The following is a 26,391-nucleotide window of genomic DNA, read 5'->3' on the forward strand; positions in this document are numbered from 1 at the left end:
ATCGTTGCAGATCTATTTTTGAGTTACAAATATAACCATTTATTAAATGCAATGTTTATAATGAATTTGATATGTTTTTGCATTCATCATCCCCAACATCAAGTTTCAAGCTTCTCGATCAGAATATTCGGGATGGATTGTTCTGTATGAGGATCAGAACGCGGATGTCAATACATAAATTGAATTATTCAAAAATTTGAATAAATGGGAAATTGCCCGTTGCATGGTTGGATTTTGTGAATTGTTGTGCAGTTGCAGCCATTATACTTATTTCACCATTTCTCCAACTTGCCAACTTTCTTACACTCAGTTTCAAGGTGAAATTTATTTAATACAACGAAACTTTTTTTTTAAATATGATAGCATCTTTTCAAATTCTGGTAGTGTTAGTTTGAATAATGGTTGCACAAATTGTGCTACATAGGAAAAAAATCTGATACTTGATTAATAAAAAATATTGCATTTCATAGCGTTATCAAAGCACAGGAACGAATTGATTTTTTTTCAAGTTTTTTTTTCAAGTGATTATAGGTAATATTTTTATTTTTCTTTAACAAAATCCTAGAAAAGCGAAACAGAACTGCATTTGCATAGCCTCTAGAGATAATGTCTGCCGTTTGTAGAATTTCTCACTTGAGGAACCATCATTGAACGTAGGAAATGTGTGAGGGCGGGATTCACACCATGATTTGATTAATGTTATTTAACGGGACACATTATCCAATCTTATGATGAAATATTAATTATAATTTGAAACACTGTATGCCTTCTTTAACCTCCCCAATCTTCACCCAGAAAGCAATGTAATGGAGAAAAACGATAATTTCCTCCTTATCACAGTTGTTTTTTTTTTCGTACTACCAGACAAAATTCCAACTGCAGATTTAAATTGCTATTCTGTGTACTTCTAATTGGTTAGTTATTATCTTTCTTGGAATGAAAATAGTTTTACTCTGTATTTACATTGGATGGAATAAATATCGAATTTGGGTTCTCTAAGCTGAACGTGAGCTGATGTCAACATTTGTAAACAAACTGGAGGAACCTGGTCAGCCGAAACAGCAGGGAGAAAAACCAATTTCTTGAAGCCGAAACTCAAGATCTCAAGTTTGAAGATTGAAACCAAGGGCTCCTTTGCAACAAAAACCTCCTGCAAGGTAATCAATCAATCATAATTATTATCTTGATCTAAATATGAGTTTATTGCTCTCCTCTAGGATTCGCGCTTTTTAGTTTCACCACACATGCACTTCATACCCCATTCAATGCTGCTTCCGATCACAACCAAAACTATCGCTGCTCAGAACTGAAGTCCTCGCAAGGACCTCCCTCATTAAGTGCTTCGTTCAACCGATTCGGATATCACGAACGTAATGTGCTACTGAATTGGATCCAATTGCGCTGCTTGCACCACTACTTTCTTGTTGCGGTCACGGCTGCTTTCTGTCCTTCTTCCTCCGGCAATCGTTTGGACGTGCAGTGACACCACGTTCAGGATGGCAATGCCGAGAACCCTTCCAGGAGCACCTGTTTATGGAAGGAGTCCTCGCTGCACAAAAGGATTTACATGCCTCAAACCATCTGGAACTGGAAGCCATCCCGAAATTGCACTTAAAGGCGATTCAATCAAGAAGCAGTTTGCCTGGTGTTACTACTACTGGTATCTGACCAATGAGGGTGTCAAAAATCGGCGCCCCTGGCTGCAACTGCCCATGAAGTTTGTTCGGGGTCCGGACAAGAAAAGAGACATTGGTGCCGGAGCCGGCGATGTGAAGCTCCGTGGGAGATTCAGATGTAGATCTCGACCCAATAAGCTACATTGGTTCAAGATGCACAACAAAACAACGTTGCTGCGAACACATTCGTCCTTTTTGTGTACATTAACCGTCACTAGCTAGATTTATTTCGACTGTACTAACTCGCCTCTGCTCCATAAGCTTAGCTTAGCTTGATTGACTACTCACATCCACCTTAAATCTTTGAATTTGAGATGCAACACGAAAAATATTCTAAATCAATAGTTCCTTATAAGCTTCGTCAACTTCGTCAAAGTACATTTAAAGGTATTTTTTATCGGTATTAAAACAAATGCATTTCAAATTCCATGATCGCCGGCGTGGTTCAGTAGAACGAATTCCACATCACCAATGGTTGCTACTCCGTGATTGACCGAGGCCAACAATTTTGTCCAGTGGCCAAATGAATGGTATCTGGGATTGACAGCACATTCACAATGAACAAAACTGATGCTCTCTCTTTACACATCAATAACGGCGCCGGCCACGTCCTAGTAGTCAATGGATAGAAGGAAAATAGAGAAAAGGGATTGAAAGAATAATAATTCATGCTTTAGGACCGAGGTCACCTCTGCATCCTAGCAAAACAATTGTTTGTGTGGATTGGGTAAAAAGGATATTATCAGGAAACACTTTTAACTAGTGTTATGTAATCTGGGTTAAACTCATATTCTACTAAGCTCCTGTGATTTCGAAATCAACTAGATCACCTATTCTAGCAACAAACTCGTTGAATTTTGAAAATTCGTATTAAAATTGAAAATATTTATTTCCTACCAAGAAATGAGAGAATGAATCGTTTGAATAAGTAAAATGATATATAAAACTGTATTCAATTAAATAGTGTTATAATCCTTTCAATAATGCGTTGCAAAAATCTATTAAAAACCTAACGAAATTTCAGGAGATAGTTCTGATAACTGCATAACTTTTTCTTATTGCAAAATTTTGTTTATTAAGACATCGTTAAGCATGCACTAAAACATCTTCATGAAGGAAAACTGATCGAAAAATATTTTCTTTTTGCAAAAATATTTGATGGAAATTCTATATCTAACACAATCGAAAAACGAAAGCATACACTCACATTTACAAAAGTAAATTTCTAGCACGGGTCGGTTTTAAAGTTTTCATTTTAAAATACTTCCATTTCTGAATGATAGATTTTAATTTAATAACATTGGTTCTCCAAATAAAAAAGTTCCTACCAGCAAACCGATTTTAGCACATCTTTAAGGATCCTGAGCTTAAAAATTTACACTTTCCACTTTCCGTACGAAACAGCATTTCAAGATACTTTTAATATCAAAAACAAATACTTTTTATAAATCAATTAATCACCAATTTTAGTATTCATTAAGATTTTTTGTTGATTTTCCGTTTTCAGATATATAACCATAGTTATCACTTCAGGAAATAGTATTCAACTGCTATTCAAAATATTTTCTGGCTTCCCTGAAGGACGTTTCTTAACTATCGATCTTAACGATTTATTAACCAACTTTTTTGAAAACCGTTTTGGCTCTAAAAATAATGGTAAGACTTTTATTTGCTTTAAAAATCCCCGAGATTCAGTATGATAATGGTTCATCAGTTTCTGGGTTTTGGCAATGCATAGGTATCACAAGATTCATGGACAAATTTTGGTAGATTGCAAAAGTTTTCTAAAGTATCACCCTTTGACTCCTGTGTTCTTAATAATATAAATTAATAAAAAAAAAAACTAAATACTTTTTTATTACTTTTTGATTGATAAATGTTGAAAATATCCATAGGGTCCTTTTTTTTAATAATTTGCATCTAAGCAATCATTGAAAATAATGACAATCTTGAAATATACATTTACATTATACATAACGTGTACATACGAAATTTAACAAATTTTCAATCGGATTTCACTAATTGATAAACTTTTTAATACGATCAACAAACAAATTCCTTCGGTCCTCATTAAATATTTACAACTACTGTATGAACTGTTGAGAAAAGCCAATAATTACTACAACATGAAATTTTCATCTCAGACACCCGCTGAATCTCCAAAAATTAAAACTATAATCAAAGGCTCGTCTTTCAAAACTTTAGAACATCAAAACTTGTCCAGTTTTGTGATATTGTAGAGATCAGTGCTGCAAATTTTCAGTGTCAGTGAGAAATTATCAGCTGAATTTATTGCAGTGTATCGGTCAGTTCTATTCCAACTAGATTCATAAGAGAATGAACAGAAAGCTCAGTCCTGAAAGCTCTCTGCACACTCATTCACCAATCGGCAACATCGGTGCTTAGTATACATTCAGGCTCTTTGCAGGTTCATGGGGTTATCCAATCTTCATTTTCAGTTTCAAGCGAACATTGCTGAAAGTGAAAAAAGCTTCCTTCTATTATCATTAAGTTTAGTTGAATGGTGACAAAGATTGTTCGACTCGCTAGATATGCGCAAATTTCAGAATTACTGCTAAGATCGCTATTTTTGAAGGATTCTGATAAAAAATACGTCTTTTTCAAATGGTTTGAAGAGGTGGGAAGGTTTAGAAATGAGTGTTCGGGTTGGCGAGACGAACACTGGCGAGGGAGCGTGTAGCCGAATGTGGGGGACAAAATTATGACAAAAAGTTGGCAATGAATTGACAAAACATGACAATTGTGGTAAAAGTATCAAAATAACAAAAATACGACTATGTTGTCAAACTATGTAAAAATTTTACAAAATGATTAAATATTACAAATGTGGTATCTTCCAGATTGTTGTCATTTTTTAACCCAATATATCATTTTATTGTCAATTTTTTGTGATAATTTTGTTTTAATAATAAGATTTATGTCATAATGTTGTCTTATTTTCATCACATCAGACATGTTTTTGACAAAGGTTTCTCGAAGTTTATTCATCTTATTGTTGAATTTATGTCGTATTTGTCAGACTTTGTCATAATTTTGTAATTTTGTTGTCATGTTTTGTCATTGAATTGTAAATAATTTGCTTCATTTTTGTGTTATTTTTCATATTTTAATCACATTTGTCAAATTTTTGTCTCATTTGTCGGATATTTGTCTTATTTTTGTTATGTTTTGTCATTTTATTGTCAATTTTTTTGTCATATTTATGACATAATTGTTTGATTGATGTCATTTTATTGTCAAATTTTAGTCATAATTGTCAAATTTTTCTCATGCTTTTGTCAAAATATTATCATGTTTTCAACATATTTATCACATTGTGTAATAATTTTGTCATTTTTTGACCACATTTTGTCATATTTTTGTCATTACTAATTACCATACATTCAATTCTCATGAATTTTATATTCATCCATCCTCTTGTCCCCCTTTCAAATAATCGTATAGTCTCAGCGATTTTCAATTCGCGTTTTCTTTTTGAATCCCAATTCATAATTTGCAAAAATGGCAAAAACAAATGATTACTGAAATTATCAGCAACTTTCGCTGACACTGATTGAACGCTTAAACTGCAGTCACTGATCAAAAACAGTGAGTGACAGAAATGCCTAAGCGAAAGACGCTTTCGTAGCTTTCGAGTGAAACAAGTTAGTTCGTGTTTACGAGTGAGCTTTCTACTGACTGATAGACATACTCACACAGCTTTCTGTGGGCACGAGGATGACCGAGCCGATCAGAAGCTTTTATATTTGTTGACTTTTCTATTCCGTTCATTTCAGTTGAAGCTTTTTACACTGATAGAAAATCACAGTCAGTATCATTTGTGCTTTAAGAAAATTTGCAGCACTGGTAGAGATCAAAAACAACGATGATTAAGGAAAAAAATTGGAACGCGCTCACCCAGTTGATTGTTGGTAACAAGACCATTTTCCATCCAGAGGTGTCCGTAAACCATTCCAAACTAGAGACACTTTTCCACAAAATCTTTCAACGCCAAATCACAAATCTTCACTAAATCACTATACTGCCAACATTTAGCTGAATTACTTAAGTTTCACTATGGTCAAACTCTTTAAAAACTATTATTTTATTAAAATTTTCGCGGACGAAGAAAAAACGCGTGCGGTTCGCAAAAGTCATGGACTACTCCTCTGTACTAACTCGCCTCTGCTCCATAAATATAAAAACAAATGTTTGGAGCGGATCCTTGCAAAAAATAACTGCTTAGATTCTTATTTCGTTCACTGTTTCGATGATATGTTACTTATTAAATAAAAAGTACCATACAAGTGCTTGAGTCTTTTTGATTGGGAGCATGATTAATGATACCAATGATACTGACTAGTTGCTATCTGTCTAGATTTTTGCTAAATTGTTTGCTAGAGGTTTTAAGTTGTTACAAGTTTCATATCTGTAGATATTTGATAAACTAACTACTACTACTATTACACATATTTTTGTTGGCACTCTTTTGCCCCACAAATTCAGCTTCAGCCACTGCTAGTTAATAAGCGTTATAAGTCAAAATACACATTGGGTCGATTTTATTTTTACTAACGAGTTTGTTACCTTCTATTTTTACCTCATCAGGCATAGCTTTTTGAAATTTCGTTTAAACTATTTTAAATCAAATGAATATTTTTTGGTCAATAGGTATTAAAAAAAATGTGCCTATTTCAAATGAAAAATTAAGATTTTCTTATAATTTTTTTTGTTTAAAAATATAAATATAATTCTGCCATTTTAATGCTTGACAATGCAATAACATTACCTTAATCTGTTTTCAATATAACTAACTTTTTAAAGATTAGTTTGAATGGAAAAAAAAATAACACCAAAAATTACACATAAACTTCTTTTGATAAAATTTCGTGTAGCTTGTATGGAACCGATGCAAAAAAAATTACAGTGCATGTATTCATTTCGATAATGCAGAGATGCCAATTTTTTTCAAAACATTGAGTTTTGTTTTTTTCATTTAATGTTTTTAAGCAACAAATATAATCTGAATACATAGGGGCTTATTTTGTGAATCGAGTGACAAGAAGTGCGAAATTGCAATTTGTCATCCTGAATCCAGAAAAGAAGTACAAACTCCGTAGACAGTTTGCAGTTCATTAGCGCCAAGAATTCAAGCTCTGCTCTGATTAGTTACTATAGTCTGGGCTAAAAGACGAAATATGGGATGTCACTTATAAGCTTTTTCATCTGACATGATTAAACACAATAATTTAGTATATAAGCTTACATTTTTGGTTAATTTAAATTGATTGATATTTAATTTTTCTGAGATATTTTTGTTTACAATATTAGAAAAACTTAGTTTTCGAAAGTATTTCTAGTAAATTAGAACTCAACATACCTCTATATGAAAATTCAATAAGTTTAACACAAAATTCAACACAGTTCGGTTGTTGAATTTTGTCATTTTTTAATGTAAATGAATTCCGTTTTCCAGCTTTCAGCGTTTGTTAGTTTCAATTCATTTATAATAATATTTAGCACTGAAGAAATAAAGTTTATAGAATTATTAATTATTACAAAAATTTTACGAAAATAAATAAAACATACTGCAACTGGCACCATTGCCACCGTCCGAAAAGTAAACAAACATGAAAAAATTCGAAAAGTTTTTCGCGATTTTAGCAATTTTCACCACCTCATTCGGTATCAACACCCAGCGCAAAAGATGCGGGACATTAATGGAAATCTTCAGAACTCTTCAAAAAGTGTGCCACCCTCACCAAAAAAATTTAAAAAATGTAAGTAGATTTTTTTCCATACAAAATTTTACCAAAAAGAACCAATTTGGTCAGCACCACCTGTTAGTGAATAGTGAACTAGGTTGTCAAAAATCATACCCCATTGTTACAAGCTTCAATTTTGACCCATAATTGTGGTTTTAAAAAACGTTGATTGTTTCGGTAAATTATTTTATTTTTCAACAAAATTGGAAACAAAATCATGTTTGAAATCAAAAAGGGAATATTTAATGACTGAAATTCATGCAAAGCTTGATGTTTGGTCCACTAACACCCGAATGAACGAACATTTTGTGGTGAAATGATACGTTAAGTGACTAATGATTGTGGGGGGACTGTAACTATACATATACAAAGAAAAAAAGTTGTTCTTTCACAATCAAAAACTCGTTTGCTTCTAAATGCTTTTTGGTACCATCAGAAAAGCTGTTTGTTTGCGAGTCTTGGAAAAATAGATATTTTAACATTTTGCATTTATATTTTTAAAAACAGAAAACAAATTTCAAATACAAAGCAATTTTTTGTCTATTTCATACTGAATGAATAGGTTTTCAAACGTAGAAAACAGTATTCAAAAATACAAACTATAGACTGAGTTATTGATGATAATGTGGTAAAATTCATTGTTGGTCAAAATAACCCCGGTGATCAAAGTTACCCCGTTTTACGGTACCAATTTCGGGTAGATCTCTCGTTGTGAAAAAGTTTTAATTTAAAATAAATGTTCCCGTCCTAAAAAGTTCAAAATAACTTAATAAAAGCTGCCTATCGAATTATGGAGATACCAGGACGGCGCCATTCCTACAACGCACGCCTATGCTCCTGTAATTGATTGTTCTTAAGCTAATGGCTGATAAAGCTAATTCTGTCAACCTGTATGCGGTGAACAGTCAAACCAATTCTAGTAATGTAAAATACAACTCCAACTAACCTGCAGTTGTCCTAATTTATTCACAACCCGGCAGGGCAGCGTAACTCGAGATCCCACCACTGCCGTCTGGTCTTGCGGCTCCATGGCAAATCGCTGCGGTTGGCCGTGGCCTTTGCTGTCGGTGTTGGAACTTTTTGCCGCCAAAACTCCACCGCCACCACCATCACGACCTGACAAAATGGCCACCCGCAGCAACAGAAATAGGTAAAAATATCGGAATGGAATGGCGGCACTGCAAATGGACAGCAAGGAAATCCATTTCCGTCGACGTCGCCTCCGTTTGCTCCAACTTTGGCTGCGACCGGATTTCTCCTCCCTATGGCGATTTTCCGTGGACCGTATTTCGATGACTAACTTTTCCATTTGGCTCATCGTGTTCCGGTGGACTTGGTTGGCTTAATTGGGTAGTATTTTGATTGAAAGTTAACCATCCATTGAGATGTTGCAGTCAATGCGTCAGCGGGGATTTGGGATGGCTGAGTGAGAGATTTCTGATGAGAGATTGCTGATAAGGTATGACAATTATGTGCTGCTAAAAGAAGTTATATAGAAGAAAGTCACACAAGTGCTTGTCAATTTTAAAATGGATTGGCAGTCGAATGTTGGAATCACATTTCTTAGAATATTTTAGGCTGGTAAAATGAAGTTGGATCTGATGCTGATGATATGTTGACTGATTGTTGTTATCTGCAATAGAAGAAATAAAAAAGTCAACGCTTTAGTATTAGAAAAAAAAAAAATGGAAACAATATTTTAGGTATGATATGATCAAGATTTAAAATAAGTATGATCGTCTGTTATAACGTTTGAAAAAAAAAAAGATATTTCTACACCAAAATTTGTCATGTTATTTTAACACTGTGTGAGAATCATAAACCAAACACGCCTTTTAAGATTATTTTGCTTAACTTACACGAAAACTGAATTGTGAAAAGAAATCTCGATCATTTTGAAAAAAAAATGTATCAAAATCGCTGGAATCGACTGAAACAAAAACAATCTGTGAAAATATGATAACCTACAGCATCATAAATCGTTATCATCAATGACATCGAAAACAGCCCTACTTAGCTGCAGAAATCATATTGTTTCAAGCTCCCCAGTGATTCGGGCGAAAGCAATAAAAAAAATGACTCGGAGTTACGCCATTTGAATCCAATTTCGAGCATAAATCACATCATTCATAGCGCAAAACTTTGATTTGCAGCTGCCGGAAGTTGGCAGGAAAACCAGCACAATAATCTCTTAGGACATTTTTTTTTTGTTTTTCGTGTTCCTCCAGAAGGGATCCGTAAACATTAGACGCGGCGGCGAGTTGGTCTCGCGGAATTCCCTCAAACCAGGCCAACCAGGCAGCGGAATTTTTATTGGTGTCTTCCGGAGAATCTCGCGGAACTTGACTTTGACGACAGCAATCAGGCGTCGTCGTCGTCGTCGTCGTCGTAGGACGATGATGATGGTGCTAATAAAAATAATAATAATTCAGAGGGGTCCGCTTTTATTGGTCCCGATCGGCTCGTTAGAACTTATTTACGATTTCGAAAGTAGACACTTTACGATGAGGTATTATGATATTGACTACGAAAATGTTGACTATGAAGCTGCTTTCCATAAAGAATGGCGGTGGCTCCAGCTACTTCTTGAGCTTCTTTTTTTTTGTTTTCTTCTCGACAGCATTACCAGCCAGCCAGCCAGCGATGATGGAAATAGAAATAGCCGCCCACAGCCCCTTGGACCAGAAAAGAGCATATTTTATAGAAGGGATTTGCGTCTAGCTCGAGGAATAACGGTGGAAAGGGTAGTGATAAGATAGCGTCAACTTTGGTCAACTTTGGGGGTGCCTGTGGGAAACCCTGTACTCGAGGTGGCTTCCAAAGCTGAGTGGAAAGACGGGATAATCGATGTTATCGAAGCAGTTACCAGGCAGCCCTCGAAAGTATATTAATTTTCTATGAGTGCAGGGGGATACATTTCAATAATCGATTGTATTTATTAATGATTTTTGCGTTTTCTTTGAAAGAAAGCGCTCCCGGAATGAAAGCAATTTTTTTTATTTTGAAGTGCAACAGATCTTAGGTTATAAAAAAGTGTATTTGTTCGAGATCAAACAGTGCAATTTTATTCGCTTTACAGACATTTTTTTTCAATCCTCGGTAATGAACTTGTCATTAGCCATGCTTTTATTCGAAGTAATGGTGATGATGGTGCCTAACTCAAGGGACAAAATTTTCAAAGAAACAAAGATTTTTTTCTTAGTGGGTTTTCAGGAAAAGCTGAAAACCGCATTTTATTAAGATAAACCTTATCCAATTTTAGACACTGTTTTATGCATTGTAACCTCCTACTCGGTTACAACCTGCATTTTATGAATTTCGGTGGCAGTTTTGCCCTGATAAACATAAAATGGAGGTAAATGTAAATATTTACGCAATTAAAAAAAACTATTATTATATACATTAAATATAAATAAATTCATTGTGGGCAGGTAATTTTGGGTTTTGGAAAATAGGAATTTAGCAGGTATTTTCTCAGTGTAGCAAATTAGGGCGACTCTACTGTTATGCCAACCCATTTAGCCGAGACACCATCCGCGGCATACGAAATCCGCGCCACATGCGGAAACACCAAGGGGATGACGTGGCCCAATCAGGATCGTCGACGTCACCGGGGGAGTTGATAAAAGGCCGACGCACCAATGGGCTGGTCTCTTATCCCTTGGGGAACGCGAAGTCCGTCAGTGTCGTTCGACAAATAGTGCGCGAATTTTTGTACGCCTTGTTAACCTTCCCGCCAACCAGGTGTCAGCCGTTATTTTGGACCTTGGTTGTGGAAAGTGCCAAAAAAGTAAAAAGTGCCTAAAGTGCATACCAGAAGGACACTGCAAGCAACATAAGTGTCCCCGTGTCCCCAAGAAGGTCGAACAGCCGTCCGTCACCATACGGATCAGAACACGGCCGTCCGTCAACATACGGCTAGGACTGCCATCGAGAGAACTACGGTTTTCACCCTAGGTCTTGGGTAGGAACCCAGGCCCGGCGCAAATACTAAGCGCATCCCGAAGCCGGCAAAACACCCAGGCGACGCACCAGGGCGTCGGCAACCCCGGCCGCATCCCGGAACCAGTACACGTGGTACCACGGCAGCAAACTTCCCGGCATCGACGTGTCCCCAGCGAGCAGTGTTGCAGCAAAGGTAAACAGTAGTGAGTGGAGCGGTTAAGAATAAATTCATACTTTCCCAAAGTTCCATTTAGTTAATATATTTACTTTGAATATACGACTTTTGTTTGCCCTTTCAATTTTTGTGTTACTTTATTGCGTACACCGAAAGGAACAAAATACGGGTTATAACTGGGTGGGAGGAATCAAGGTCGAACAGGTTGGTAAGTGTTTCCTAGCTACGACGAGCCGACCCTGAGATTGGCTGGAGTCCTGAGCTAGCCAAAGGCCTAGTTACAGCATGTCCCGAACTATCCCACGATAAGTGGGCAAAAGAATGTTCCGTTAAATTGTCTTTTTTTTGTTCGTCAAAATCATGCTAAATGAATTTTTACAGTTTTAAATTTGTACACATGTCACATTACTATGTGGCGACTTTCTTGCTTCTAAAACATAAATAATTTGTTATAAAAATTGATTTTATATTTGCTTTTATTCTTGAACCCCCTTGAACTTATTAGTTCTAGTAGGGAAAAAATTATGTGGTTGATTGATATGACTATCCGCATAATTTTAATGTTAAAACTCCGAAAATCATGCATGGTTTGCATGGATGACCCCTTTCAAAAAGGACTTGGTCGTTTTATCCTTATTTTTTATTATAATTGACAAACTACAATGCTGGTGAGAGGTAGCATTCTTGCATTTTACTAAAATTATGCTTTCGTTCGAAGACCTTAAAATCCCCCAAAAACCAACTACGTCTGATCCGGAAAGATAGTAGTAAATTAATTTTCCAAATGAAGTCGAAACCAAAAATTGCTACCACATTTCAGGCCTCTCGTGACCCTCAGTGCCCCTTAGGGGTTACCCTGTTTTGCAGTTTCATTTATTCAACATAACTATGCAGCAGCAGCCATAAGGGATTTCACGGTTGAATATCGATCAACTACGTCGAATTGGAATCGAAACCACAGACCAAGCATCCAACAGCCCACTACAGTTTAGACCATTATAAATTTTAGTCGTACGTAGTGGTGCTTTTGGTTGAAATCTCGACTTTCGGTTCCTGTACTTGCCATCTACTTCATCATGACCATCAACGCCAACAAGAATTTTGAATGTTAGAATTACTTTTGCGTTGCCGATGCATGCCGTTAGAATGTCGCAATTGTAGATTTGTCGATGATTCATTTGGTTAAGTCATTTAAAATCAGGATTTTATTCAGTGCTTTAACAAAAACAAATACTTTTCGTTTATCTGAAAAATACTACCAGAAGCTTGAGTTTATGTAACGTAAACTGGGGGAACATTCATCGCTTTTTTAATTACCGTAAACTGCGAGAACTTTGATCAACATGAAATTTTTGCAGATAATCATCATTAACTAAGTATAAAGTTAAAATACCTGTAAACTGTTTACTACGTTTGAAAGCCTGTGAATTGAGTTTCAAATAAGCAGGATTTGGATTTTATTAGGAGAATTTTCATATTACTTAAAATATAATTTTAAACTTTTAAAATATCTGGTTTTTTTAAGGCTTACAAAACAACATCTCTCCTGATAAAATTTAAGCATTTAGGAGCAAATGGGTTGTTAATTGTTAAAGTTCAACTTTTTTCATGATTTAGGTTAAATTTAAGTGTTATTTTTATGGTCATTTGATGATAATTTTTGGATATTGAAAAAAAGGTCATTTTCCATGAAAAAGCCCGTATAGAAAAAATGGCTAAAACCCTATCAAATGTTTAAGTTTGAAGAAAAAAAAAGAACATGGGAACAGTTAGGGAATTGCATGATAGTAAAATTTCATTTCATTTAAGGCCAAAAAAAAATGAGAAATGTTCATAATTTTTGCCCCTAAATGTATGAAGAAACGTTGTCCATCTTTCGAGTATATTTGTTTTTGAAAGAAAACCTCGAAAAATTCAATTGATTCCAAACAAAAAAATTACTGTTATCGATGTTTTGAGCCTTCTGTGCTTAATGGCATCAAAACAATCAATTTGATGATGTTGAGATACGTAAAAATCATAGTGACCAAAGTTACTCCGAAACTCGAAATCTGGTTTTGTAACAAACATTTAATTATAACAACGAATGTTGATTGAATTTACTGCAATCAATGATCATGTTTAATACTCCTTACCTCAATAAGGGTTTTAAAGCTTTAAGGTATTACGAAAAAGTAAAAAAAGTATTCAAAAAATCGATTTTTTTTTATTTTTTTATTTTCTTATTGTAAAACATTTCAAGAATGTTGTGTCAAATTTTCAAGTCAATTGAAGCAAAACTGTAGAAATTATAGGCCTTTATCTCCTCCTATCTTATACTGCAAGAAAGCAAGAGCAGAAACTTCAATCGCGTTTTTCTCGAAAGCACATTTTTAAAGTCCGTGGACATCGTCATTTCAAAACTACTTATCCGATTCTTTTCAAATTTGGAGCATATTTTCTACATATAAAATACCAGACCCCAACGTTTTTCTTTTTTTGTTTTTTACTTTGGGGAGATTTTACAGATAAAAAATGACGGATTTTTTCGTGAAAAATCGTAGTTTTTACTTCAAACAGCCACAAAAATGTTATAAAATTTTTTTTAAGTTCAATAAAAACGTTGGGGTCAAGAAAAACATCTATTAAAAATATTTTGCTCTGATTTTTTGACTTCAGATGATTCTGTGCTGAGATACAGTGTCCACCGCAAATCCTGGGGTGAAATTATGAATCCCATTCGATTCGAGTTACCAGTTTCGAGTTGAACTCGAATCGACTTAGAATCAGTTTTACGAATCTCGTCCGAGTTCTAAATTTTAACGTACTAGATTTCGAGTAAATCGGGTAGTAGATCATCGCAAAACGTTCCATTCGAATCGAGATCGGTAATGCCAAAGTTGGTCGAATCGAACGAAACTCGATTGTTTCGAGTTCCATAATCCCGCCCCTGTTTTTTAAACGGCATCCTCGAAAGTGCTCCGTCACCGGTTCATTTTTCAATATTTTTTTACGAAAAAATTACTAAATGTTCTTTTAACAATGCTTTGTATAATGCAAAAAAATTGAATACATTTGTTTGAACGATAGCTCTAGAAAAAATCGTGAAAATGGTGATTTTTTTTACCCGTTAGACCCTACCCCCCCCCCCCCTTTAGAAACTATTTTTTGAAATTTTTTAGATTTTGAAAAAAAAAAATTAAAATGGTCTATGGGTCGCAGTTTTTTTTTATAATTATTTATTTGAAACGGCTCATACAATTAAGTTTCAAAGAGCCAAACTCGCTTTTTTTGTTTTTACAATCTTTTTCTTAGCTTAGCACTTTTTTAAAAAGAAAAAAGAAGATAGAAAGGGAAAAATTAAAATAAAATAGAATTATAGACGAAGATCGATAGCTTTTAGAAAAGAGTAGATTTCAAACATGTAGTCCAAATCTAGCACAGCTAGTACATCTCTCACTGGAACGTTAGGTGGTTTTCCTCGGGCCCGAAGGGAGTCTATTAAATTCGTTCTGGCGACAAGGTGGACCTCACACGACCAAACAATATGCTCAATGTCATGGTAACCTTTGCCGCAACCACACAAATTGCTGCCAGCAATGTCAAAACGATAGAGTACCGCGTCTAAGGAATAATGATTGGGTCGCAGTTTAAAAATGGTAATAAATTTTTGTTTAATCCTTAGATACGATTCCTGCTGCTGTGATTAAATGAAAATTTGAAATTTCACTTTCCTTTCTTTCTTGTATGTTTTTGGCCAAGATTTTGTTCAGATTTTCCCTTTTTAAACAAATTTTCCTAAAAATGGCCATGAATTGGCCGAACGTGTGGTAGAAAGTATGGTATGCTTGAGGTTAAAGATCATCGTTCTTTTAAACAACTATTTTGAAGATATATTGCTCAACTTCGAATTTCATCTCATTCAAATAAGACATATCAATTGTTTGCACCTGTTTCGACGTGTTTTGTCTCAATTTTCACAGGAACCTATTCTCCGCCCTAGAAGCGACTAGTCATCTGATGACCTTTCAGTTATTGGTGACATTTTGAAAATCGGAGAGACCCCTACTTGAAATAGATCTTGTAATAAATCATCTTGTATCATCATCTGGTTGAAAATAATCAACTCAAAAACATGAGGGGCATTTAAGATGGAAGAAATAGAAGGAAGTTGAAATAATAGCTTTTGTATTTTTATTAAAAACTCGACAGAATATTCGACCGAATATTCGGCCGCTATTCGGTACGCATCTAGTTTTTAGCCATTTGTTCTTTCGCATAGAAAACCTCCGTTTTTTTCAATATGCAAAAATTATCATAGAATGACCATAATAATAATTCTAAAAATAAAACCTATACATACGAAACAAGTTAAACTTTCATATTAAACAACCCATTTGCTTCTAAATGCTATCATTTAATCAGGAGAGGTGTTTGTTTGTGAGTCTTCGAAAAAAAACATATTTTAAAACTTTAAAATTAGATTTCGAGTATGTATTATGAAAAATCTCCAACTACAAACCAAATTTAGCCTATTTAAAACTCAATTTATAAGCTTTCAAACGTAGAAAAAAGTTTTCAGATGTTTTATCTTCAGACTTAGTCAATGATGATTATCTGCAAAAATTCCTTGTTGATCAAAGTTACCCTGGTGATCAAAGTTCCTCCAGTTTACGGTGCTGTTTTTATTGTAATTTTAATAAGCCGAGTGAAATCTGATTCACTTTGTATACAACTAGTTGCATATTTTTCAAAACTCTTTCATCGATACTTTGAAAATTCTGGTTACTTCGCCATAATCAACAATCCTCACCCCAAAACATGCCTGGGCCCAAAATTTGAATCAGACGCATGCAATATGCTCTCGGTAAAGAGTGTAGGTAGGACCTAAACCGAAAGCTCCCCAATCCCTCTTACGGGAATCAATTAAAATAATACACGTTTCATCAGATTGAATGTGGCTGCATCGTGCTGCTTCATATATGGAATATATAGACAACTCATACGTTAGAAGGAGGGTCAACAGAGGCTAAGTTTTTGGGAAATTTAAACCTAGACCCGTTTTCAAAATAATTTCAGAATGCTATAAAATTGGATATTTTTTTTTATAGTTTTTTTTTCCTTGACTATAGGAATTTAACCCATTAAGGTCATTCTTCCTCGAATTTGGAAATTCGAAGGAATTTAAATCAACAGGAACAAGAGTTGTAGGCTTTAATCCCAAAAATAATAATGTTTAGGGGAGAATGGGGATACTTGATCCCCTTTTCTTATTTTCTTTAAATCTTTTTGGGAAAATTTGGTTACTCGATGCCTTTTGCATTTTCTGACAACGCTTAATTTCATGTTTATATGTTCCAAAAATTAGAACGATACATGAACTCGTAGATGAACTAGAAGCATTTTCGTGAGACTAAACACTTTGTGATATTTTTTTAAGTTACAGGATACTTGATCCTTTACTGAAGGAGACTTGATCCTTAATTCAGGGTACCCTGACCCTAAGCAAAAATCTGGTAAAATTCGAAGATAAAGAGGCCGTTGACTATGTTTTGCCATATTAGTTTTCATTTCGCAATTTGTAAGTGTCAGGCAAAGAGAATTCTAAAAGTTTGTCTACTACCCTATATTCATTGCACACTTTAAAGCGCAATTTTCTAGTTTCTAGATAAAGACAGTATTTTTAGTAAACGACTCTTCTCAGGGCTACTAGTTTATGAAAGAGATATTATTTGAATTCGGCTGTTTAGGCATTGCAAAAAGCTAATGAAGCCTACTTGGTCGGAACTGCTCGAGGATACCAATATCTGCGCCATCTACGCCAAGTGATAAACCGTCATGCCGAAAATATCCAGCTGGCTCGTCGAATTTGTGGATATTTCTCCTCTTGCAGTTGCTTCATTCAATCAAACGGCTTTTTCCAGGGCCATTAATCTATTAAAAAGATTTTGTCTTGATTTCGTCAAAAAAGAGTTTAAAAGAAAAAAAAACTGAAGAACGGCTTTGGGTCATGGATGAAATGGCAGCAAATCATCCTGAATATTCGGCAACACTCCACCCTGTGCAATGGCTAAGGCATTTTAGATCGCCCGGTTTTATTCTGGCTTGCCCAGTTTTTCAATATCAATATCACAAAATCCGTGAACAGGTAATATGGACGATCAACGTCAGAAGGATTCGTTTGCGTGAAGGAATACGATCTAATCGGGCCAGTAAGCAACCAAACCGGACATTGAAGAAGAATGGAGGAGCCAAAGGACGGGCCCCGGAAGATATAAAACAAGGTTGTAACGAAGTATGACGGATACATCCTCATGGATGACGAAACGTACGTTATGATGGATTTTGGGCGGCTTCCTGGCCAAAAATTTTATAAAGCCACTGGTCTGGGTGATGGCTCCGGCAAGTTCAATTCGCTTTTACCGATAAATTTGCAAGAAAGTGTTTGATCTAGCAAGATATTTGCAGCTGCGGACGAAAAACCCCGGTTTTTGTGAAAAACAAGACCATGGACTCCGAAATGTACAAGGAGAAGTGCCTGAAAACCGTTTTTTCCGTACATTAGATTTCACAAAGGACCAGTAATGTTTTCGAAAGATTTGGCAAGCTGCCACTACAGCAAAAGGTACTACAGTTGTATCGGGACAACGGGGTGGATTTTATAAAGGACATCATCCCGAACAGGGTGTCCAAACTATGATGAGTGGTATTTGACAAAAAGTTTGAAATTTCATTAAAACGACATCGGAATATTTTCTATTCTTTTTTTTTAAGGTTAGTGAGACAGGGCCGTAGGAAGAACCGACTCATGGGGGAGGGGGTTTTCGTGACCAATTTTTTACTACGAATAATAAAAATAAAAAAGATTTTTTTATAATATTTGTTTATTCAATTTAAGTTCTTTACATATACAGATTTTCATATAAAGTAGAAACTTTTCATAATACATCCTTAAATCTTTGAAATGGTAAGGTAAGGTATTCATTTAAGGAACCTTTTATTTAAAAAAAATCTTTAAATTGGCACATTTGATTTCAGCATTGATAAAGTTTTTTAAGATATGTACCTTTCAAAATAAATTAAATTTTCAAAAGTAAATGATTAAAATTTGTAGGCTCTTATCTGTTTCTTGTTAACTCATTCCAAGTTTAAGATTTGAGTTTGAAATTTGGATTTTGAAAAAACTGAAACTGCAATGTTGAACAATACACAAAAATATGGAATTCCCTGCAATTTGTTTACAAAAAGATAACAGAAAATATTTTTCATTGAAAATCAATTCCACAATAAAACCCTGTGGATGGTTTTAAGAAAAATAAAAATCGCATTTTCCTTAACAAATTACAAAACTTACTCGAATTTTACATTAAATTTGTAATTTTTAGCTGAAATATGTTTTCAAAATGACTTGATGAAGAATTTGATATTTTTAAATTAAACTAACAATCAAAATTATAAGTATTTGATCTCTTTCTATATCATTTCCCCCACAAAAAAGTCATTTTGATAATTTTATTTTGATTGTGAAACTCATCAACGAGCTGAATCTGAATGTACATTTTGGAAATTAATTTTAAATCTTCATTCTGCACCTGAACTCAAAATTTGAATTTCAGAGCTGTTTTCGAATTTCAACGTGATTTCTGAAATAAAAATTAAAAAAAAACTTTACCTGAATTTTGATTCTCGATATCGATTTTCGACTGTTAAATAAGTTTTTTGTGGGTAAACTTTTCGGCTATCAGTCAACCTAAATAGCAAAGACGACTATTTATTTAAGATCCAACGTTTCGATCCTTATAGGATCATCATCAGGGACGAAAAAAAGACGTCTTTTTGTTTTGGATTGATTCGGCTGATCAGATAAAGCAGTCTTGTATATTGTGTACTAAATTTTGCGTTTTATCATTCAAATATTGAAATATTGAATATGAGTTTCGAAAATCACGTATCCTCTTTTGATTGAAATACAAAACCAATTTGGATCGATTACAAACTGCTTTTGATTTCAATTCTTAATGGTGATTCGAACCAAAAATCAAAAATCCTGGATACATAATCCGAAATATGAGCACTGAAGTGCAATTAAGATTTTAACAATATACCTTTATACCAATAGGTGTGACAAAAGAAGAAATTGATATTCGTTCCAGCCTTATATAAAATTATAATTTAAAACAGGGCTGTGGTATACAAATGTTGCATCTAACCCTGCTGTTGCGAGATGCCCCGTTTGACGGTACTAATAAACAAACTATTCCATATGGCTAGTTCAACCCAAAATGCCCTTTAGGGTATTCCATAAATTATGTTGATCCTAAATGGATGTAAATCTTTTGAAAAAAATGGTACAACAATTGAACATTAGCTTGCAAGTTATTAGAAATCATCGAACGACAAATATGTGATAAATTCTGTGTAATCTATACAAATCTCTTAGATTTATAATGTTGAAAACATATTCCGCAATGTTTATCATTTTCACGAGAATGTTTCATAATGTTGTTGTTTGGCACTCAATTGTTTTATAATAAATATACCTAATTAATTTCTAAGATTTGCATCTGATTGATCGTTCTTTCCTACGTTGCTTTTATAATTTCCCCAACGAATTCCGGAAAACAGTCTCGCTGAAAATAATTGTACCGTCGACAAATAAGGTGTAACATTTAATGAAATTTCATCACAATTATAATTCTCTCGAAAAAACCCCCAGGGATCCGCCAACCTTTATTCGGAAGAAACGCGTTGGTGCGAAAGGGATTAAGTAAACAAGATCCATGCCGCGAAATTCTTCAATCAAAAGTATCCTTTAACCATATTTCATGCAGACTATTCCGCAAAACCCAAACATTTCGTCATTCAATTTCGAGTGCCAACTTTGCGAGCGGCCGAGGGTTGAAGAAAACGTTAGACATTGGGCCCGTTTCATACTTTGGCTTCATTTTTTGATCCGTCGTCGTTCTGAATGAGGATGAAAGGGTCGGTCGGTCTGAAAATTCACATCCACCCCCTAGAGCGGCTTTTCTTGATTCGCGCAGTCAGTGGTATTTTCCCAGAAAAATTTTCTAATTAAATAGAAGAGGCCCGGGTCGTTTTGATGCGGATAAACATTGAAAATTAATTTCACAGTCGGGTGTTGTTGATCGAGGGGCTTTGGAGTGCAGGGTTCAAAAGCTGTATAATAGCTCAATGTTACTAGAAACGTGTTCGAGTGATGGCTTGGCGGTCTGCAAACCAGTTAGTGAAGCTAGAGAGCTTGATTAGATTTTAAAGCCTGAATAATGGAACCATTGAAAAATGGCTTTTTGAAACATGTTTAAAACGATGCAATTAAGTTATCATTTAATGATAATCAAAGATGATGCCATTGTTTCGCACATCGTAAGATTTTTTATTCTCATAGAAAATTAAAAAAAAAAATCGAGCAATAAATGTACCAATTTTCACATTTTTTGATGCCGAAAAAAGCTTTATCCAGTATGACGGATTTTTCTAATGATATCACCCACAAACTTTATATTGATTCCATTATCCTATACCACTGTTCTAAACCCTTGTTGGTACAAAATATTTTTCGGACAAACTCCATTTTTTTTAAATAAATATATTTATAATTAAGTTAGCAGTCTGGGCTAGTATACCTCAAAATGCAAATCGGAGATCTACCTTTTTAATCTCGTTTCCAAATGCTCGAAAATGATTGTTTTGCATCACGTGTTTGTTCGGTTTAAAATTTCATCCAACCAAAAACTTTGTTTTTTATGATTTCAGCTAGGTAGTAGAATTTTTTGTATTATTTTTTACCCATATATGTGTGCAAAGTACATTTACAGTTCATTATGTATGATGTTACTGTTGAAGCATATATTCAGGGGTAAAAACAATTAAAAAAACGAATCTTAAAACTTTCTAAAATTCTTATTCGGTGAAATGAAGAGGTGCCGGCCGCAAAACCAAATAACATTGTGTAGTGCTTTCAACACTTGTTCTCTTAGTGTTGCGTGTTTCCGGTTCAGGTGCTAGCCAGGAATTCCAGCCGCGAGAAATGCGTGTGCAAAAGTCACACGTTGGTTGTTCTCTAGAACCTGCCTACCTAGTCCAGTGGTCGGCAACATGCGGTTCTTCAGCTCTCTAAGAAAATTTTAGAAGTTTTTTTTTTGATAAAATGTTATAAAAACATGCTGAACCGATATTTGGGTCTTGTGACTTGAAACAAGATTTTTAATAGTGTGACCGTTCACTTTGGTACGGCCACAAATCTAAAGTCACCTCGGGGGAAGCAAAGCAAATCATTTTAATTAAATAATTAGCAGAATAGGGTAGTATAAATAAAATTTCACAAAATATTATTGAAAGCTTTAAAAATTGAAATAAATAAGTGAAATTCTTAGAAAAAGCTAGTACGAATATGAGGAGAAATGGCACATTGATCACATCTATCAAAAAAAAACACAACATTCTAGGAATTGTAATCAGCCGTTTAACAACACTACACTTACAACACACCCCTGAAGACGCCTGAACACGTCTAATACGCAATTTAGACGAGTTCTGGAAAAACCATGCCCAAGTGGAAAAACAAGGGACATTTCCTCTTCCACTTGGATCTGAACCCTGGAAGGAGGAACACCTACACAATATATCTGGTGTAAAGTTTTTATCATCTCCCAAAACCACGCGTCTCGGAAGCATTTAAAAGAGTTCGCGAGTGGTTCTAAAAGTGGTTCAAGTGTCGAACGGATTCAGGCGGAGCCCACGAAAAGCTATTCCTTTCGGGCACTGCCTAAAGGAATCCAAGATCGGGACTGAAGCCGCGATATCGCCAACATATATCGGGCACAGTCACTGGCAAGACCACATGGTCGTGGTTTCTGGTTAAGGAGGAAGGCAATCGTTGAGCGGAACGGTTTTCCCCAATATCCCTTGGCCAACTAGAACGGTTGTTACGGACGGGAACTGCTCCCACGGCACAAATACGGTAGAGCGGTTTCCAGGACTGGTACGGAAGACGATCCAAAGCACGATTCCCCGGGTGGCCACGAGCGCTGTGGCTCGGCTAGAACGACGGATCCTAGAAGCGGAGCGAACATCGTTGGGCCCATACACGTTACACCACACACCGTAGGTTTCGTAAGTACCTCTGTAAAAATTTGAGAATAGGGAACTAAGGACAGTTAGGGAACTAGGGAAAGTGCCAAATTAACAGTTTCGACATTTAAATAAAATGATTTGCATTTGGCCAAAAACATTACAGTTCTCGTATTGTTCTTGCAAGCCGACCCTGAGTGATCTTTAAGGAGTCCTTGTGACTGAGCGGGCGTAGCACAAGGGATTGTTACAATAGGTCCAGGAGAAAAAAATTGGATTGCTTTCGATGTCGGATCAAGCGGAAAGAGCAAAATAGCACAGTAAGAATATATTAAAGCATATTTTTATTTATTCAAATCAATCGAAAAATTCAAATACCGGTATTTCGAAAGCAACTTACTAAAGGGTGATACGGTCAAAATTTGGTCAATATCAACTTGACGTGTTGTAGAATGTTGCTCCTATTTTGATTTTGGAATTCACTCTTCAGTTGTCAAAATGCCATCCAAGGAAGAAGAGCAGCGTATCAAAATTTTGCTCGCGCATCGCGAAAATCCGAGCTACTCGTACGCAAAGCTGGCAAAATCGCTAAAAGTTTCCAAATCAACCGTTACCAATGTAATTTAAGTGTTTGGGGAACGTTTGCCGACAGCCAGGAAGTCTGGATCGGGGGGACATCGAAAACCGGAAGCCGCTGAGACGACAAAGAGAATTGCCGGTAGTTTCAAGCGAAACCCTAACCTCTCTCTCCGAGATGCCGCAAATAAGCTGGGTGTATCGTCTACAACTGTGCATCGAGCCAAAATACGAGTCGGACTATCGTCTTACAAGAGGGTAGTGACTCCAAATCGCGATGATAAACAAAATACGACGGCCAAAGCGCGATCCCGGAGGCTGTACACGACGATGCTGACGAAGTTTGACTGCGTGGTAATGGACGACGAAACCTACGTCAAAGCTGACTACAAGCAGCTTCCGGGACAGGAGTTTTATACGGCAAAAGGAAGGGGAAAGGTAGCAGATATTTTCAAGCACATGAAACTGTCAAAGTTCGCGAAGAAATATCTGGTTTGGCAAGCCATCTGTACCTGTGGCTTGAAAAGCAGCATTTGCATAGCTTCCGGGACTGTCAAACAAGAAATTTACGTGAAACAGTGTTTGAATAAACGTCTGCTGCCTTTCCTGAAGAAACACGGTTGTTCCGTACTGTTTTGGCTGGATTTGGCATCTTGTCATTACGGTTAAAAAGGCCATGGAGTGGTACGCCGCCAACAACGTGCAGAGTGTTCCCAAGGACAAGAACCCTCCCAACACTCCAGAGCTCCGCCCAATTGAGAAATACTGGGCTGTTGTCAAGCGGAACCTAAAGAAGACCAAAAAAACTGCTAAGGACGAGCAGTAGTTCAAAGCAAACTGGCTTTCTGCGGCGAAGAAGGTGGACAAGGTGGCTGAACAAAATCTGATGGCAGGTGTTAAGCGTAAGGCCCGGCAATTCGGATTTGGAAAAGCGGAAGCCTAACTGAATATTTTTCCTGAATTTTATACTAATTAAACTTGAAAAAGAATATTAATTTGATTTTTAAATGAACGATTTCACCGATTTACACTCGTTTTCCCTTGACCAAATTTTAACCGTATCACTGTTTAGAATAAATTAACCAACAAAATTTAATTCATAAATACTCATTTTACGGATTGAAAAAATTATTCAAAATTTGACAAAATTTAACTATCGTTCGCGAGATGTGGTCTATAAAATGTGGTTATAAAATTTCTTTAATTTTTTTTTTCATTACAGGCATTCCGATTCAGCTCTCTAGTTCTCATTTTTATTTCTGATAAAATTAAAAAAAAGGTTTAAAAATTATATTTTTCGATAACGAAAATTAAAGTTTAAATTCTCAATTCTGTTCAAAATTGTAACCCTTCCAAGTTGTTTCTTCTCTATACTAATGGAATCTTAAAAATAGTATCTAAACCTCCGAGTCTCAAATATATCAAGGATTCAGATTAATCCTTCTGTCAAAGTTACTATGAATTCTAATCACAAATTCATATTTTGAATTTTTATACAATTAGTGATTTGGAATTTCATCTATTTGCTTTTTTCGTTGTGTCAATAATTTATTCTAATTTTTCAATATTTCAAAACAAAACAATTTCAAATATTTCAAACAGTCAAAAAAATATTTTTAAAACGCTTTTAATTCTTGACAGATTTGCTGTATTTCAGGAATTGTCATTAGAATTGTCATTGTCATTGTATTAGGAATCGTCAAGAACAGATTCTACCGATGATGTAGAAATATGCTGGGGTTCAATGAATGTTTTGATAGCTTTCTCGGTTCTTCCATAACAATAATAAATCTTACATAATAATAGACATCTAACTTTGGCTTTGCTTCGCTTTATTTCATTTTTCAACGAATCGATTTTTTAAACTCAAATTTTAGTTTTTTGACGTTATGTTGGTCATCACTTCATAGACCAACCAAAACCAAAATTCTGATAAGGACTTAGAAATCAAAATCAACTTTTAGAACAGCCATGACGTTTTAAAAATAATTACAGAATAAGGAATCAGGTTTAGAATTAAAAAAAAAAAGATGTAAAAGTTGTTAGAAGATATATTAAAGTTTATGGAAGAAAATTCTTCTTTACCAAATAAAGTTTCTCCTTCGAACCTCATAATATTCATATTATACATGATACTCTAAAAGTAGACCAGCACTCAGCTCCCGATTTACAAAAATATTTTTTAACAAACTTGAAAAAAAATTTCACTTGAACTAATGTTCAAAATTAGAACGGAGAACTTGATTTTTTTCATGAATTCGAAAAGGAATATTGAGAGAAGGAATTTAATATTTGAAAAATTTAAAAACAAATTGCCTTAAGAAAGAAATTTTAATCCACAAAACAATTATTATCAGTATTCAAAGCATTATAAAAATCATCATCTGATGTTCATATTTGATCAGAATGGTGGTAAAGAAAATTTATTTTTTAAATATTCAATTCAAGAAAAACAAACTCAATTTCATAATCTTAACAGTGAGGACTTTATTAGACGATTAAAAAATGCTCGGATTTTATCCAATTGAATCAGAAAATCAAATTCAACGGAAAACTTCCCGTGCCAGCGAAGAAAAATTTCCCCAGGCTTCCAAATGCTATATCCGACTTTTATGAAGAACTTTAACTGATTTCTAAATCTGAACTTGGTTGCAAACTGACAAGATGCTGTTTATTTGTTTTATAGTAGTTTTTTGGTTTCTTTTGGAAAGAGCCGCAGGTTGCCGACCTATGCTCTAGATGCATGGTATTAAGTTGTAATTAATATGCATTTTCTTAGCCAAATGTTTTACTTCACGCATGTGAAATTACTTTTAAATCAATCCAAGTTAGAAAAGGTGGTGATCCAGAAATTTGCGATGGGCTTATGCTAAAAAGTAAGCAACTTTCTACGAAATATCTAAGAGTTAGGAATAGAACCATTCGTTATGATGATTTCAAGGATTTTTTCATCATTTATGTTCATGTGCGGAAACACTTTAGCTTTGTCTTCTGATTCAAAAGGTTGCCGATCCTGACCTCATCTAAAGGTTGAAACGTAGAAATGTATGCTTGGCCAGTTGGAAGCGACTTCAGAAACGAAATTCCCGGACTTGCTGGCTTATTAGCTCTTCGTCAAGCCGCCTGAAGGATACTCTACCATATCGTTATGTTTACCGAGATGTGTGATGTGCGTTGGATTAAC

At 35.1% G+C, this 26,391-nt stretch overlaps 1 protein-coding gene across 1 annotated transcript in view; it reads right to left on the bottom strand.

Annotated features, from left to right (window-relative positions):
• Positions 1-26,391, bottom strand: part of LOC129739041 (irregular chiasm C-roughest protein-like) — a 557,100-nt gene that overhangs the window by 57,464 nt on the left and 473,245 nt on the right. Inside the window, exon 4 of the mRNA XM_055730416.1 lies at positions 8,388-9,074. Coding sequence (XP_055586391.1) covers positions 8,388-8,759 — 372 coding nt within the window. The 5' untranslated portion in view covers positions 8,760-9,074. The remainder of the gene's footprint in view (positions 1-8,387; positions 9,075-26,391) is intronic.

The sequence above is a fragment of the Uranotaenia lowii genome, chromosome 1, assembly GCF_029784155.1.
Source record: "Uranotaenia lowii strain MFRU-FL chromosome 1, ASM2978415v1, whole genome shotgun sequence".
In the NCBI taxonomy this organism is placed as follows: domain Eukaryota; kingdom Metazoa; phylum Arthropoda; class Insecta; order Diptera; family Culicidae; genus Uranotaenia; species Uranotaenia lowii.